Here is a 15,202-nt window from a genome sequence, read left to right as displayed (position 1 = left end):
GCACTCACAGGTGAGCTGGCCCAGAGGATTGCTGGTGGCCGGTATTGAACGTTGCAAGCTAATGATTACCTATGCCATGCTGACAGTCCTTGCATGACGAGGAATTCACCTAGGAGTCGCAAGGTGGAGCTCCCATCAACATCTGATGCTACCAGCAGGACAGAAATGACTCTAGCTGGGGTTTGCCTGCTGCCTCAGGAAGCCGAGACCCTCCCAAGGGACGTAACAACTTTACACACGAATATTCCTCATTCAGACAGCGTAAACAACTGGATGTTTACTTAAGTATGGCCCTCTACCCCACTCTTATGCACCTGGATGAGGAAACCCTCTCAATTATTCTTGACAAAATGCTTACAACTGTGACTTTGAGGAAAGGCACCATCTTCAAGAGAATGCTATGGCGATGGGAACAAAGATGGCACTGGCCAATGCTAATATATTTAATGGGAGCCCTCATAACACAATTCATCGACACAGTCCCTGAAACCTCTCCTCTGTAAACGTTTTTTGGACTATATCTTCCTCATTTGGCCCCATAACGAAGCCACCTGTAAACATATATATAAAATTACAATTCCGTTCACCCACCTATATCATTCTCCTGCAACATCTAAATGTAACTCGCCAGACGTCAAAATACAGAAAAAAAAAAGACAGCCCTGTACCAGAAATCCACTCACTGCCAGCAGTACCTGCACTTCAAGAGCAGCCACCTAACCCATGAAAGACAAGCATATCCTACTCACAGGCTCATTCCGGCAGATTTGCTATGAGCTCGAGGACTTTGACCGCCATTCTGAGCAAGTAAAGAAATCTACAAAAGTAACACCCACCATCCATTGTCGATGATGCTAATTTTCAAACAGCCACCAAGAGCAATGTAACAATGCAGTAGGAATCTAAGGACAATTTAGTTAAATCTGAAACAGCACCCAATACTAACCCAAACCCCGGTTGTCAACAGTGTGGAAAACTATGCTGTGAGGTTTGCAACCATGTGCAGGCGACAAACACTTCAAAGGTAACTTGTCTGCAACTTTTAGAATAAAGAAACCTTTAACTGCGACAGCGTCAATGTGGTGTACGTGCCATGCTGCACTTTGTACGGCGTGGAATACATCACGCCAGGCTGCGAAACCATTCAGGTTCTATTTCAACAACCACAATGCCACATTCAGAGAATGCCAAATCTCTCCTTTTCTAAATATCTGTGCTTATGACAACATACTTTCTAAAACATTTGGGTCATCAAGTCGACAGAAAAAAGAATCTTTTATACAGCAATTTTAGAGTAACTCATAGAATTAACAAAACATTGGGCATCTTTTTCTTTCTCAAAATCCTACCTAAATAAAAAAGGAGGGAGTATATTCCCAACTCACGATCCCTAGGCAATTCCCCTTTTTCATGCCCAAACACCATTTTTTCGTGTTTGTTTCATTTCTTAGCTCCTTTTACTTCTCCATTCCTCCTTCCCCAGGCAACAGCCCCTTCCCTTAGCAAACGCCTCTGCTAGCAATGCATGTGAGAATGACTCACGGCCACGACTGCACAAGCACTAATTCCTTTGCATTCAGGTTCTAGCCGCTTCAATCTCCTTTCCAAAATTCATAAAGCCAATAACCCTGGAAGGTCTCTGGTATTGGAACAGTTACCGAAAACACCAGCTACATTAACAGCCTCATCGGGGATATTCCTCCTTTATACCCCTCGAATGTTAAGGACACCATGTATTTTTTTAGAGAGATTCTCAACTTAGTCATTCCCGATAATTCCCTTCTGGTCACCCTGGATGTCGCTTCACTGCACACCAACTTATCGCACGCAGATGGAATCGAGGCAGTGGTCAATGCTTACGAGCGCTCACAATCTGAAAAACCTATCGACGGCAAGACGCTTGCGAAGCTCTTAAAATTGATACTAGAGTTAAACAATTTTGAGTATAATGGTCAGCACTACGTGCAAATAAGAGGAACATCTATGGGCACCAAATTTGAACAAAATTATGCCAATATATTTATGGCTGTCCTTGAGATGGATTTTCTTAACAGTTGTCAATAGAAGCCAGTCTTTTTACAAGAGGTTCATCGATGACACATTCTTGGTCTGGACACATGGAGAGGAAAAATTGTCTGAATTTATTGCTGCCTTCAACAATGCACGTGCTATCATCTCATTCTTCTCTACATATTGAGCCTTGACAATTATTTTCTTGATGTCCAAGTTACTATGAGAAGAAACAATCTTGAGACAGCTGTTTATTGAAAACCAAGCGACAGACAACAGTACTTGCACTTCCAGAGTAGTCACACAAGGCACTGTAAAACCTCCATCCCGTACAGCTAGTCTTTACGCTTTCGTAAGATTTGCTCCAAAGATGAGGATTTTAAGGGGAGACGCGGGTCTTAAAACGGTCGAAAATGGTCAAAAAATTCGATTTTGGGAAAAACTCATTTTCGGAAGGTTTATCCTTTCGAGCATCTACAGTAAAATTATTAACGCTGAATTCGGTCGGGAAATGCGATAAAATCGGCTTTCAAAACACCACGGCAGCGACGAAATGGCCCCGAAAAGAGAGACTTTGTTCGAACTTCCCGCGCGCGCCGCCGGCGTTGCAGCCGGCCGATCGCCGCCATCTTGACCTTGTTTTGAAGCTGGTTTCTTTGTGCGCAATTTGAGCTATCTCAAAATGGCGTCGCTCAAGCAGAGCGGCGGTCCGGGCCGGTTTCCCGAAGGCCGTTTTCGGGTCGCTGATTGGTTCGCACGCGGCCGTTCCGCGCCTTTCATTGGCTGGTGTGACTGTCTACGTCATCTTTTTTTTTCTTTCTCTTGCGTTCGCCGCTGTGGCTGTCGCTTCGTGCGCGTCTGTTTTTGCGCTCGTGTTTCTCTACACGCCGTGTTTCCGCCTTGTGCCGGGAGTTTCTCTTTGCGATCGAGATGCCGGGAGACAGTTGATTGAAACCGAACATGCAACGAGCTTTTGGAAGCCAGAAGAAACGTCCGTCGAACAAAAAACAGCAGGCAGCGGCCACCAGTGCGTCGCCGGGGCCTGCAGTGCCGGACTCGTTGGATCCGCCGGGTACATCAAGCACGCTGCCCGATGACAACATCGTGGGACCAAGTTGCAGCACGAATCGTATCTCGGATCGTGGTACACTTCGTGTTGATGCTGTGTACTATTCGTCGACCGAGCAGGCGCAGCGTGTTGAGCGATCGGCGCAAACAAAGTCCGTTCTGTCGGAAAAGTCGGCAACCCAGCGCAAGTTTGACCTTCTTGGCGTCAGTGCGGATTACCAGACAGCTGATGCCGGTACCAAGTTCATGATTGTGGACTTGAAGGTTTTGAACAATTTTTTCGCGCAAGCGAAGTGCGGAACCTGCGGCGCAGGAAGTCTGCGTTTGAGCAAGGCAGCAGATAAGGAGTACGGCCTTGCTGTAAAGCTTCTGCTTGTCTGCGAAAACTGCGATTTCGAACAGAAGCAGTTCTCTTCCCCAAGAATAAGCGGAGCTGCCAACATCACTCCCTTCAAAGTCAACATGAGGGCAATGAAGGGCATACAGACGATCGGTAAAGGCGTGACTGCCCTTGCGGACTTCTGTGCTTGTATGAACCTCTCACACCGAGGCCTGCACCACAAGACCTTTCAGGGACACCTGAAAACGTTTGTGGAAGCCTGTGAGAGTACAGCGACCGCAAGTGAAGCTGCAAGTGCAGCAGTCGTCAAGAGTTTGTATGCAGACTTTTTGAATCCTGTCGGGAACATTGATGTGATATTTGATGGTTCCTGGATGACCCGTGGTCGTACCTCTCACATCAGTGTGGGCTGCATTGTTGAGCTGTACACTGGTCTCGTGATTGACCACGTTGTATACTCAAATTTCTGCCTTGGATGTGCCTCGGGGCCACAGCCACAAGATGAAGGGTACAGTGCCTGGCTCGCCACCCACGAGTGCCAACGAAACATAGACTGCAATTCTGGCCGCATGGAAGTGGAGGCAGCACTGACTATGTTTCGGAGGTCGCTGGCCAAGCACGGGCTGCGCTACACAACCGTGCTATCCGATGGAGACAGCCGGACATTTCATGCCTTGTCTGAAGCAGAAGTGTACGGCTTCATTCCAATTGAAAAGAAGGACTGCATCAACCATGTCCACAAGCGAATGGGGACTGCACTCCGGAATCTTGTCGAGAAGAAGAAGGCTCTGGGTGAGTCTCTTGGGGGAAAAGGCAAACTGACGCAGGACAAAATCACGAAAATCACGAACTACTACGGCTATGCCCTGAGGAGCAACAGGAATGACGTTCCAGCCATGAAGAAGGCCGTGGAAGCTACACTCCTGCACATGACATCCACAGACGATGCCCCAAACCACTCGAAGTGCCCCGAGGGTGCTGATTCTTGGTGCAAGTATAATAGAGCCTTGACTAATGGTGAGGTTCCACCTCCGCACAAGAGTGCCCTCCCGGCTTCGGTTAGGGCCGCTCTGGAGCCAGTGTTTGCCAGGCTCAGCGATGAGCACCTGCTGGCACGCTGCAGTGAGGGAAAGACGCAGAATGCGAGTGAGAGCCTACACTCTGTTATCTGGACCCAAACTTCAAAGAATGGGAATGCTTCACTGGAAAGTGTGAAACGAGCTGCTGCTGAGGCGGTTGCTGTTTACAACCAAAGAAGGGCAACCAACGTAGCCATCGCTACAAGTCTAGGCTATGAAGCTGGTGATTGCCTTGTTCGCCGAAGCATCGAAAAAGATGCACTATGTTTGCGCAGGGCAAATGAAGCTCATCAGAAGAGCACCAACACAAAAGAGGCTCTTGCAAGGCGGCACAAAATGGGAGCAACTGGAGACTACAGCCCGGGACTCCTTTGAAGACGTTAGCGGCCAGCCGCTCGAGCATCACACCCAACGGTCCTTTTCAGGGCCACCCAACTGTTTGCCTGGTGGAGCTCTCGTCTCCTTGGCTCCGGTCCTCACTTTCACCTCAAAAAAAAAAAAAAAAGTCAACCTTAACTTCTCGAAAGTAACCTCTATAATTTCATCACACTTACACATTCGACATTTTTTTTTTTTTAATGTTTCCTTGGATGGAATAAGACACTTTTTGTTTTGTTTTGTAGGGAAACTGATAAGGAACATCTGAGTAACATCCGTTGTCGAAGATTCTTCCCAATATTTTCTGCACTCAATGTCAACTTCAAATGAGTTTTTCTCAGCTTCATGTTTTTTGGTGGCATGAGTAGCCTTGCGGAATTTTTCATTGGGTTTTTGTGGTGCAATTTTAATAAATCTTATATCGTTGAATTCAGAAAGGTTTGAAATGTAGAGCTATGCTATTTTTATATTGCTAAGTTGAACATATCAAATTTATTGAACAATAATGTCAGCTAATTATATTTTCGAATTGTGGGGCATCTACATAATTGAATATTTTTATACGGTGATGTACGTCAATGATAATATAAATAGCATAGCTCCACATGGCAGGTCTTTGGCTACAACTACATTTTAATCGGAACGAAAAAATATTGGGGGAAACTGTCCTAACGACCCGTAAGAAATTACCAAATTAGGCTTTGGTTATTTCCCAATAACATTAGAACTAATTGAGATAGAGTAAAACTAATTACATTTTTGAAAACAGGAGGAAGAAATACATATACACACCCAATTTCGTTATTATATCTCTAAAAATAAAAATTTTCATTCTAAGACCAGTGTCTCCCCTTAAGTCAAATTGTGCGAAACTCTATGCAGATCTAACACGGCAGAAACACCCAATGTCAGTCATCGACGATTCACATAACCGATTCCAACTCACAGACCACCAAAAGTAGGCACCAACAGACACTCCCGCTAACTTGATTCTTACTCATTCAGCATCTATTCCCAACGTTAAAGTGGTTCTCAAAAAACACAACATTCCCCTGCAAAGCGAAAGGATGATGGAAGTGCTCCCCACTCCGCTGCGCGTTGTGTACAGACGTGCACGGAACATTCGTGACATGATTACATCATCTACCGTTGTTAGCCGCATGTTCAGCAGATCCGTGCCATGCAACAAACCAAGATGCAAACTCTATCCCATGATGGCTACAGCTACCCCTGCTAAAAGCATAGCATCAGCCTTCACTTATCAGATAAGAGGCAATATCTCGTGCGACAGCACTAATGTTATCTACCTCCTGGAATGTGGCACTTGCAGGGCTCAGTACGCAGGACAAACAGCGACACCATTCAGAATTCAAATTAACAACCACAGATCACATGCACGAGCACTGCAGATTCTCCCTCTTTCAAACATATCAAAACATATCAATATATTTGGACATCAGTTCGATAACTTCACAGCTACTGTACTCCATCCAATCAGGGTTCAAAACACACTATGACCGCAAAAGTAGTGAATCGTACTTGATCCATAAATTCAAAACCGTTGCAGGCGGTATCAACAAATCAATAGGAAAGCTGTCCTGCCTTCATACTTGAGCCCTGTCAGGCAGGTCTAACATTCCTACAATATCGGACAAATAATTATTTTAAACAAATCTGGATCTTGAGGGTAAAAGACAAGATGCCATGAAATAAATGTCATGTTTATATCTTGCTTGGTGACTCGCCTTTATGTACGTACGGTGCTGTTCATGAATCTACCACAATAAGATGGCTGTTTGAAATAATTTTCAGAGCCATGGCTTTCCTCTATGTTATTGTTGTTGTCAACTACTATTCGCAACTCTAAATAACGACAGGGGGCACTGTGAAGTCTGGCCACACTGGGCAAGATGGCGGAAATATGTGGGGTCCCGCGTAACTCGTCCCTTGAAAATGTATTGCTGTTCCTTGTTTGACGAAATTGGTAGTGTTTTGTGAAAAGTGGTCGCGTTTGTCACGGTTCACGCTTCATTCTGACATGATCCAAGTGTACCAGGGACTATCATACCAGTTCAAGCGCCTGCGTCGCTGAAGATCCTTAAAAACTCGTGATCAGCTGACGAACGTGTTTACGAAATCTGTGGAGAAAAGAGACGTTTGTCGCCGATGCTTCCGAGAGACGGAAGCACTTTGGCACTGCAGTGTGTGTACATATTGCTACAGGTAAGGATTTCAACGGTTTCGCCATTATTTAGCGTGAATGGAAAGGCGCCGCGCTCATCGTGCGAGCCTTCGGTCGTCGCGCTTGTTGCCGCTGTTTGATAGCCCTCAACTGTAAAACCTTTTTTTTTCGTTTCCAAAGATAATATGAAGCAATTTGCGGAGAGAAAGGTCATACCAATTATTTTTAAAAAATGTGGTTTTTGATTAGATTTGCCTTGTGCACGATAGTGCGTTTAAATTAACAGCGCATTTCACAGAACTAGCAAAACTATTCTTTCATGATTGATGGTACTGCTTGAATTGCTCGATGTCAATTTCAGTACACAGATGTCTTGCGTTTACGTGTTATGTCGCTACGCCAACTGTCTGTGTCGTGCAAGTATGCATTTGCTTTCCTCGAGAGTGCGAGCATGATTAGTGATGCCTTCGAAAAGCCTGCGCTCTGAGTCACCTCTTTCGCGTGTGTATCGATGTCTATCGGATATCGGATACCATAAACTCGTTCTCTAGCGAGCTCCTCGGGAATTGACATTGTGATTTAAATGTATCTTTTCCATTTTTATTCAATTCTTTATTATATTTTATGTGACAATTTACAACTTTGCATTTCTCCTCTTCCAAGCTTTTCTAGCGTGCCCTCTGTTAGTAATAGTTCAGTTGCTGTAACAGTGGCATATGCTCACTTATCCATGTTTTTTGCTCTGACATTTTCTTGTATAATGAGCCTTACCATGTGGTTTCAATCTGTGTAACACCCCTGTATCGTACGTCACATGTGGCGGCGTCTGGAGCTTCTTTGGATGCTTTACCCTTTGTGCTTTTGTCTTCATGCCGTGACGGACCACACCAGTGACTGGGCCGGCGGCGCCGCGGTCGCTCACAAATGGTGCATTCATTCTTCCTTTTTTGTAGAATCCTGAACCACCCCCACCCCCACCTTTTCCTTTTTATCTTTTCCTTTCCTCCTTTCTGTCTTTTTTTCACGCGCTACGCCGAGCATTTCCTCTCTCCCCTCTCTCCTGGTGCGCGTTACTATTTGTTGTCGCCGTTGCAGGTAACATGTCTGCCTCACCTGTTTAATTCCCCCTTTTCACCCTCTCTGTGAACGGTTTTACGAAGATGTGTGTAACCGCCTGTACTTCATTCTTGAAAAAGACCGCACCCCGGTTAAAACGTTGAAATAAATCCACCGTTACGTTTTTAAACTCTTGGTGATTCATTTCACATTTATTAATCAGTTGTCATCAACTCTTTCTGATATAATATATCCTCTAAAGACCCTGCGTGCAATGTGTTGCACATTCAGATTTCAGTGCTCCATAAACAAAATTGGCTGAAAGCGAAACTGAAACAGTCTCTCCAAGCTACAGCAAAGATGGGTGGCGCCATCTGTTGATGTTTCATGCAACTGCGGGCACGAGGTGGCGCTCATGGTAACAAACAAAATTGGCGACTTTCAGTCCGGAGGTTTTCTACCGATGCCGTCATTCCTGAATATCGTTTTGTGAACTCATGAAACATTAAGGTTTCGTTAACCTTCGCTAATTTTGACTTCATTTTTCTGTTTTCTTATTTTACATGTAAACTTGATGTGCAACAGGTTGCACGTCAGGACAATGTTGACTCTTTGTGACTGCATTTGACAGAACCAATTATTTTGGTTTGGTGGCTTTCTCTATTGAAATTAGGGGTCTACATATTGTAAATAAATAATAAAAAATCTGTTTAGATGCCGCTGATGCTTCTGCCTTTGAAATTCTTCAGAGGATTGCGAGAAATGGGGTCAATTCCGACTTGGACTTGTCAGACCCTGAAGATCCCCCGGATGGTGCAGAGGCGAATGAGCAGTGCAACCGAATTCTAGGTAAAATTTCATGGACGTCGTTCGTTTTAAAATTTAACTGCACCCCACTTCTGTCCCTTTGTGTCATTTGTTATATTGCAGATGAAGAGGAGCAGGATTGCTACGTTTGCAACAGTCATGCCTTTACGCGAAAGGTGGCCTCGGAAGCAGATCTACGCATCCGTCCTTCCCGACTTACCTGACGTACCGTCGTCTACGGCCGACGAAAGAGATGGCTGGCATGCGAATCAGTATTACACAAGGTACATGGATGAGCAGGCGTTTCAGCTTCTCCATGAAATGACAGAAGTTTCGTACCTCCAGCGCACAAGAGGATCACTAAACTCATCTCCTGGGGAAATGAAGGTATTCCTTGGAGCTACATTGCTCACAAGTGCCTTGGGTTATCCACGAGCAAGAATGTATTGGAGTCGAGGAACGCGTGTCGCCGCCGTGGCGGACAAAATATCAAGGGATAAGTTTTTTCTCATCCGATCGAACCTCAAGGTCGTCAACGACCTCGCTGTTTCCGATGAAGGTAAAGAAGCCGATCGGCTATGGAAAGTTCGTCCCCTTCTACCAACTGAAATTCCTGAGTGGAAAGAAAATGTCGAAAACACGGCTTGCAGTATATATGAGAAATCATGGCTCAATCAACAACGAAAATGTACTAGAGCCAGAGCAGTTACAGGAACTGAAGCAACTGCTAAGCGAATTTCAGGAGAGTTTTAGCGGCTGACCTGGAAGGACCAACTTCATGACGCATGAGATAGAGTTAACATCGGCAGCGCCAGTAAGGACTTAGGCAGGAGATAATAGAGTCCGAAATAAAACGCATGCTCGAACTCTGTGTCATAGAGCGAGCACAGAGCGATTATACCTCACCTTTGATACTCGTAGAAACACCAGGCAAAGATCCGCGACCCTGCGTAGACTACAGAAAACTTAACGCAATAACAAAGAACCAATTGTATCCTATTCCTACATCGAAGAAAGAATTGAGACAGTGCGGCCAGGTACATTTCCATTATTGACCTAGTGCGGGGGTACTGGCACTTTCCGCTGTCAGAGAGCGCAAGCAGGTATGCGGCATTTATTTCCGCCGTCGCAGTCTACCAGCCTCTAGTGCCGAACTTTGGGCTGAAGAATTTGCCCTTTAGCTTTTCAAGACTAATGGACCTTGTCCTCAAGACATGCAGGATTTCGCTCTCCCATATCGTGATGATATGGCTATTCTTTCTAACTCGTAGAAAGGCCATCTTTCTCATCTCAGGAGAGTGTTGTTTAAATTACGTGAAGCTGGGCTCACCATTAAAGCAGAGAAATGTAGTTTCGGCTGCTCGCATGTCCCATACCTCGGACATGTCGGTAGGGGGACCCGACGGCCTTCGGACCTCAAAATTGCCCCAATCATTGATTTCCCAAAGCACCGGACTAAAACAGATGTACGCTCATTTTTGGGGCTTGCTGACTACTACCAAACGTACATACCAAACTTTTCCCAGCTAGCAAGTCCTTTAACGGACGCGCTTCGCAAAAGAGAGCCAAATAGCTTAAGTTGCAATGCAGCTAAAGAGAAGTCCTTTCAAACCCTCAAAAGCGTGTTAGCTTCACGGCCCGTGCTGCGCGAACCAGACTACAACAAAGAATTTGTTGTTCAGCGTGATAAAAGTGACAGTGGAAATGGGGATCGTATTAGGTCAAATCGGAGTCGACAATGCCCATCCTCTATGCCAGCAAAATGTTAACCGTAAGACAGGTAGCATACAGTGCCTCGGAGAAAGAATGCGCTTGTTTGGTCTGAGCGACCCAAAAGCTTGCCTGTTACCTGTACGGGGCCAAATTTACGTTCTGAGTGGACCACTGTCCACTCATACGGCTGCATCAAATGTCACCCAAAAACGGCAGATTGCTCCAATGGAGTCTTGCTCTCCAGCAATACAACTCCGTGTGGTACAAAAAAAAAAAAAATGCAATGGCAATGCCAACGGATTGAGGGGGATGTTTCCGTAAGGAAGAGAATCACTTTGCCTCTTTAACGGCACCCGCACTTCTGGACTGCAGGTAGTATGTTAACCTATTTGTGTAGAGTCATCTACTTATACGTTTTTTTTTCTTTTTTTGAAGGCTGCCCCTCTGAGCCAACATTTGCTTTGGTGACTGATTTAGCAAGCATGCAGGTCTGTTGTCGCTGATGTAACCTTTGCTGACTGCTGCAAAATTCTTTAAGTGATACTCAGAACATTTTAATGTTGCATAAAAATCCCGACGATTCTCAAGCGAATTCCTTGCGCTGCTCGGGTAGGCAGTGTCGTGTGAATGGTTGGTTCGACTAATGCCTCCTCTGTAAGGAGCTCGGAAGTTTGGCTTATGCTTCCAGAAAGGAGCACGAAGGCGGACCAGAATGCAGACCGGCCATCAGCCTCGATATCAGCCCGTCTCTTCCCGTCCAGCGGTAGTGGGCACTGGCCAAACGAGACTCTTCCGGGCTACGGAGAAACTGTTCAGATCGAAGGCTCAGCTCTCTTCCACCCTTCCAAGCTGCTGGATGTTCCACTCTAGAGGGGACGACGACTCTGTGCATGGCTAGTTCCTTTGTCAGTAAAACACGGCGGTGTAAGACAACACTTCGGTATTTCGCCGCGCGCCAGACAACCATTTCTACGTGACTGCCGGTCGGTGCCTTGGTTCTCACAGCTTGGATCAAGACCGGAGGCTGATGATGAACACGTATGGCGTGACTGGCTCAGCAAAGGTTGCGTGGGCACACTGTATGGTTGTGAGGTGAGAACACAGACTCGACGTCTGGTCAAAGAATTCCACTCGTGTTGTGTTGCAAGCAAAGGTGGTGTTCTGCCAGACTCGCGTTTTCACGGTCGAGGCCTGAGACTATGAATCCGATGTGCCCAGCCGGCGCCAAGTCTGAATTGCGGCCCGTGACTGTAAGAAGCCACAACATCCTCTCAGAGATCATCCACCGGGTTGAACATGCGACTCCTGGACAGGTGTGCACTCGAAACCAACGCTGTGCGAGGATTCGTGTGATGAATCACATGGTGGGTGGAGCCTAAGAAGTGGCTCGAAGGCTACTGGATGATAAAGAAGCAGTTGAAGTCCCCAACTCTAGAGATATGGGGACGATGAACTGTATTTAAGCAGCCCACGGACGGCTTTTGATATGCTCTATTTTACGCTCCCAATATACCTCTCATTGAACTTCCCTGTACTCCTGCAAATATGTAGATAAATCTCATGTAATGTTTTTTTGCCGTAAGCCTCTGCCCATTTTTCCAAACCTCCTACTGCTTACTGTCTCTGGAACGGGACCTGAGGAGATCAACCAGAGTGAGAGCTGAACCGACAGTCTCACATCTAACACCTTCAAGGCTAGGATTTCAATATCGGCCATTGCTGTGGCACACCCTACCCGAGGCACAAGAACATCAATGTAGCATTCGAAAAAAGAAATGTAAACAGGACATGCACAGCTGAAGTAGGAAAGAAGTTTCTACGCCTGCCAGTGTACTGATTGCGCTCCATCACTACCAACTCCAAAGCAGATTCTACATATCTGGAGTGACGAGTGGCAGGCCCCCAATGAACACAAACAGCCCGTCCTGTTCGTTCTTGACCTCTGTCCTAGTCTGTAGCGCTGTTTATTTTATTTATCAAGCCTTCTTTAGGGCGTCAAGTTTCAACCAAGTTTGTGTTTGCAAACACCGTTCGTACCTACGGTGAAGTCCGTGCCCTCCTAGCATTATTTTATCGATTGGGGAACATGGAAGCAAGCCATTGCTGAACACTTCCAACAACACAAAACGACCCTTCAAAATTTCCCAAATTTTTATAAAAAGCACCCACTTTGGCCTTAAGAAGCCCTTGTCCAGTACATGTAGGCCAAAATGCAATACTGGAAAAGGAACCACGCAGCCTCAGCCTTGAAGAAAGCATATACCTGATACTGAGTGGCATTCATGAAGGCAAGCGGGCGGTTCCATTCCACACTTTTAAAACCCATCAATCGAGCAATGAACCTTTACAGTCGTCGACAGCTGCTGCAGGTGCTACTAGAAACCGAAGGAAAACCTCTGAATGATACAGGTTGTTAGGATGTCAACCAAGTCATTCATCTCAATGTCGTGGCAAGAATTAGGATGCCACCAAGTCATCTGGCAATGCCACAGCAAAAAGTTAAACTAGAAGCCTTCATAGGACAGCAGCAAGCAGACAGAACACAAGCACTTTAACTGTTCAGCAATGCGACACATATCACAAGAATGCCCGCGACCAAAGAGCCAAGCAACTCTCCAAGCAGAAGGGAAAAGAACCAGAAGGCTGAGAGAAACCTGGACAGAAACGAGCACTGGTTCCCGAACACATACAGGAACACACTTCCCGACTGTCCCCTGAAGAGGAGCCTGCTTCCCTGAACTTGGACTCTCACTGGGCATCAGCTGGCACTCAACAATACTAACGACAACAAAACATTTGAGCAGACTGAATGTCTCCATCTCAGCAGGAACCAAGTCTTCTAACAGCGATGGTACAGCTTCAAACCCTGGTGAAGTGACAAAAGTGCAGCCCCAAACACTGCAACAGAATTCAAGGCTGGAAGCCTCGCAAAATAATAGGGCATTCGCACTCTACGATTTTAACGATCATAAAGCCTGGGGATGTCCTGCAGCTCATCCAGTCGCAGATAAGTTTTATGCATGGGAAAAGGACTGCCGCCAGCATACACGCTACTAGCAGCAATGCTCTCAGTGATTGTCAAGCTTCAGCTGCCGCTCAAGTGAGTGCAAATTTCTGACTTTTTAAGCATGTTCAAGCTATTTTATGGCTATTAAGTAGGGGTGTGCGAATATTCGATAATTTCGAATATTCGATCGAATAGCACAGGATTCGATATTCGCTTCGAACCGAATTCTCGGTATTCGAAATTTCGAAGTATTCGTCTCGCGCGAATTGTGTTTCTGGGACGCTCGCCCGCTTGCTTTGTGTGGTTTCGGTTTCGAGTAATGCCGCATAGATGGCTTTTTACGCGAAAGCGTATACAGGTCGTTCGCCCGAAATCTCGTCGGCCCCCCTCCTTTTTTTCTTTTTCAAGAGTTGCGGAAAAGATTATCCGACAGTAAAGATGCAAAGATAAACACGCAGCCCTACCACGCTATCGCTTCATTCAGTCAGGTGATGAATCATGCGTACCGAACATGGGCGACCGATCTCGGAGTGGCGAAAAATTCAGCGGCAGCCCAGAGACTCGATGTCGCCGAAGTGTATACTTATGTCAATGGGAAGGGCGCCTTTAGCGTGTGATAACGCCAAGCTTATTGCGCACCCGTGGAGCGTTATACTGCTGTGAACGCTCGGCATAGGGGAGGCTGCGGACTTAAAATGTGACTGCCGAACTTTAGTAGAACGAAATGATCGCATCCATCTGTGACAGGCGTCTTTTCTTGAGATTTTTACTCCTTGCGCGTTGATCAGAATGGAACGCCGTCGTGATCAGGGCATTGAGCCGTCTTCGGTGGTGTGCCGCACTTCGTCGCCGCAACTCAGGCACTCAGGCAAAACGTACTTGAACAGCCCCCTTCTTCCGCAGTCTGAAGACCCTTTGGCATGGTGGAGAACCAACGGCAGCCATCTGTACCCATCCATAGCACCACTTGCACGCAAATATCTTTCAATCCCAGCAACACAGACTACCAGCGAAAGGCTGTTTTCAGCTGCAGGAAACATTGTGCGCTGTCAGAGAGAGAATCTGCTCACCCGTCATGTAGAACAGCTTGTGTTTCTACACGATAACATTTAGATTGGAGTATGCTGGGCTGTAAATGGCAGCTGTCACTGGAAGTGCAGAATGTCTTTGTTTTCTTTACTGTTCTTAGTGCTCTTGCTGCAGTGTAGTGCAGTTACAACTATAGTTTCAGTTATTGGTTGTACTACTGGCACCGTTCTGTTATACTCTCATTTTTTTAAATTTTATCTCGAATTTCTTATTAGAAAGCCAGCAGTATCTTTATGTGTTATAACTTTTTATTACCAAGCCAGCAAAAATTGTTCATCACTCACTTTAGGTGCTTTCTTAAAATTTTGAAGTGTGGTTTTAAATAAAGCCTCAGTGCAGTATGTAATGGCATCGTGTATTGGGAAAATAAATGGTTTTGGAAATGCCTACTGTGATTCAGCCTCTTTTTAGTGCCAGAAGTACTATTCGAACTATTCGCTTCGAAATTATTCGAAGAAAATCACTATTCGCGT

At 45.9% G+C, this 15,202-nt stretch overlaps 2 protein-coding genes across 3 annotated transcripts in view; one reads left to right on the top strand and one right to left on the bottom strand.

Moving 5' to 3' along the window:
- LOC146196216 (uncharacterized) overlaps positions 1–15,202 on the bottom strand; it is a 102,765-nt gene that overhangs the window by 43,861 nt on the left and 43,702 nt on the right. The gene's annotated exons all lie outside the window — the stretch shown is intronic.
- LOC146196218 (uncharacterized) lies at positions 4,070–4,872 on the top strand. The gene has a single exon (XM_084598121.1). The coding sequence runs from the start codon at positions 4,165–4,167 to the stop codon at positions 4,870–4,872; it is 708 nt and encodes a 235-aa protein (XP_084454247.1). The 5' UTR covers positions 4,070–4,164.

Source organism: Amblyomma maculatum, chromosome 3, assembly GCF_055883805.1.
Source record: "Amblyomma maculatum isolate TAMU_Amacu chromosome 3, ASM5588380v1, whole genome shotgun sequence".
Taxonomy (NCBI): Eukaryota; Metazoa; Arthropoda; class Arachnida; order Ixodida; family Ixodidae; genus Amblyomma; species Amblyomma maculatum.
This window is presented reverse-complemented; position numbering and strand designations above follow the sequence as displayed.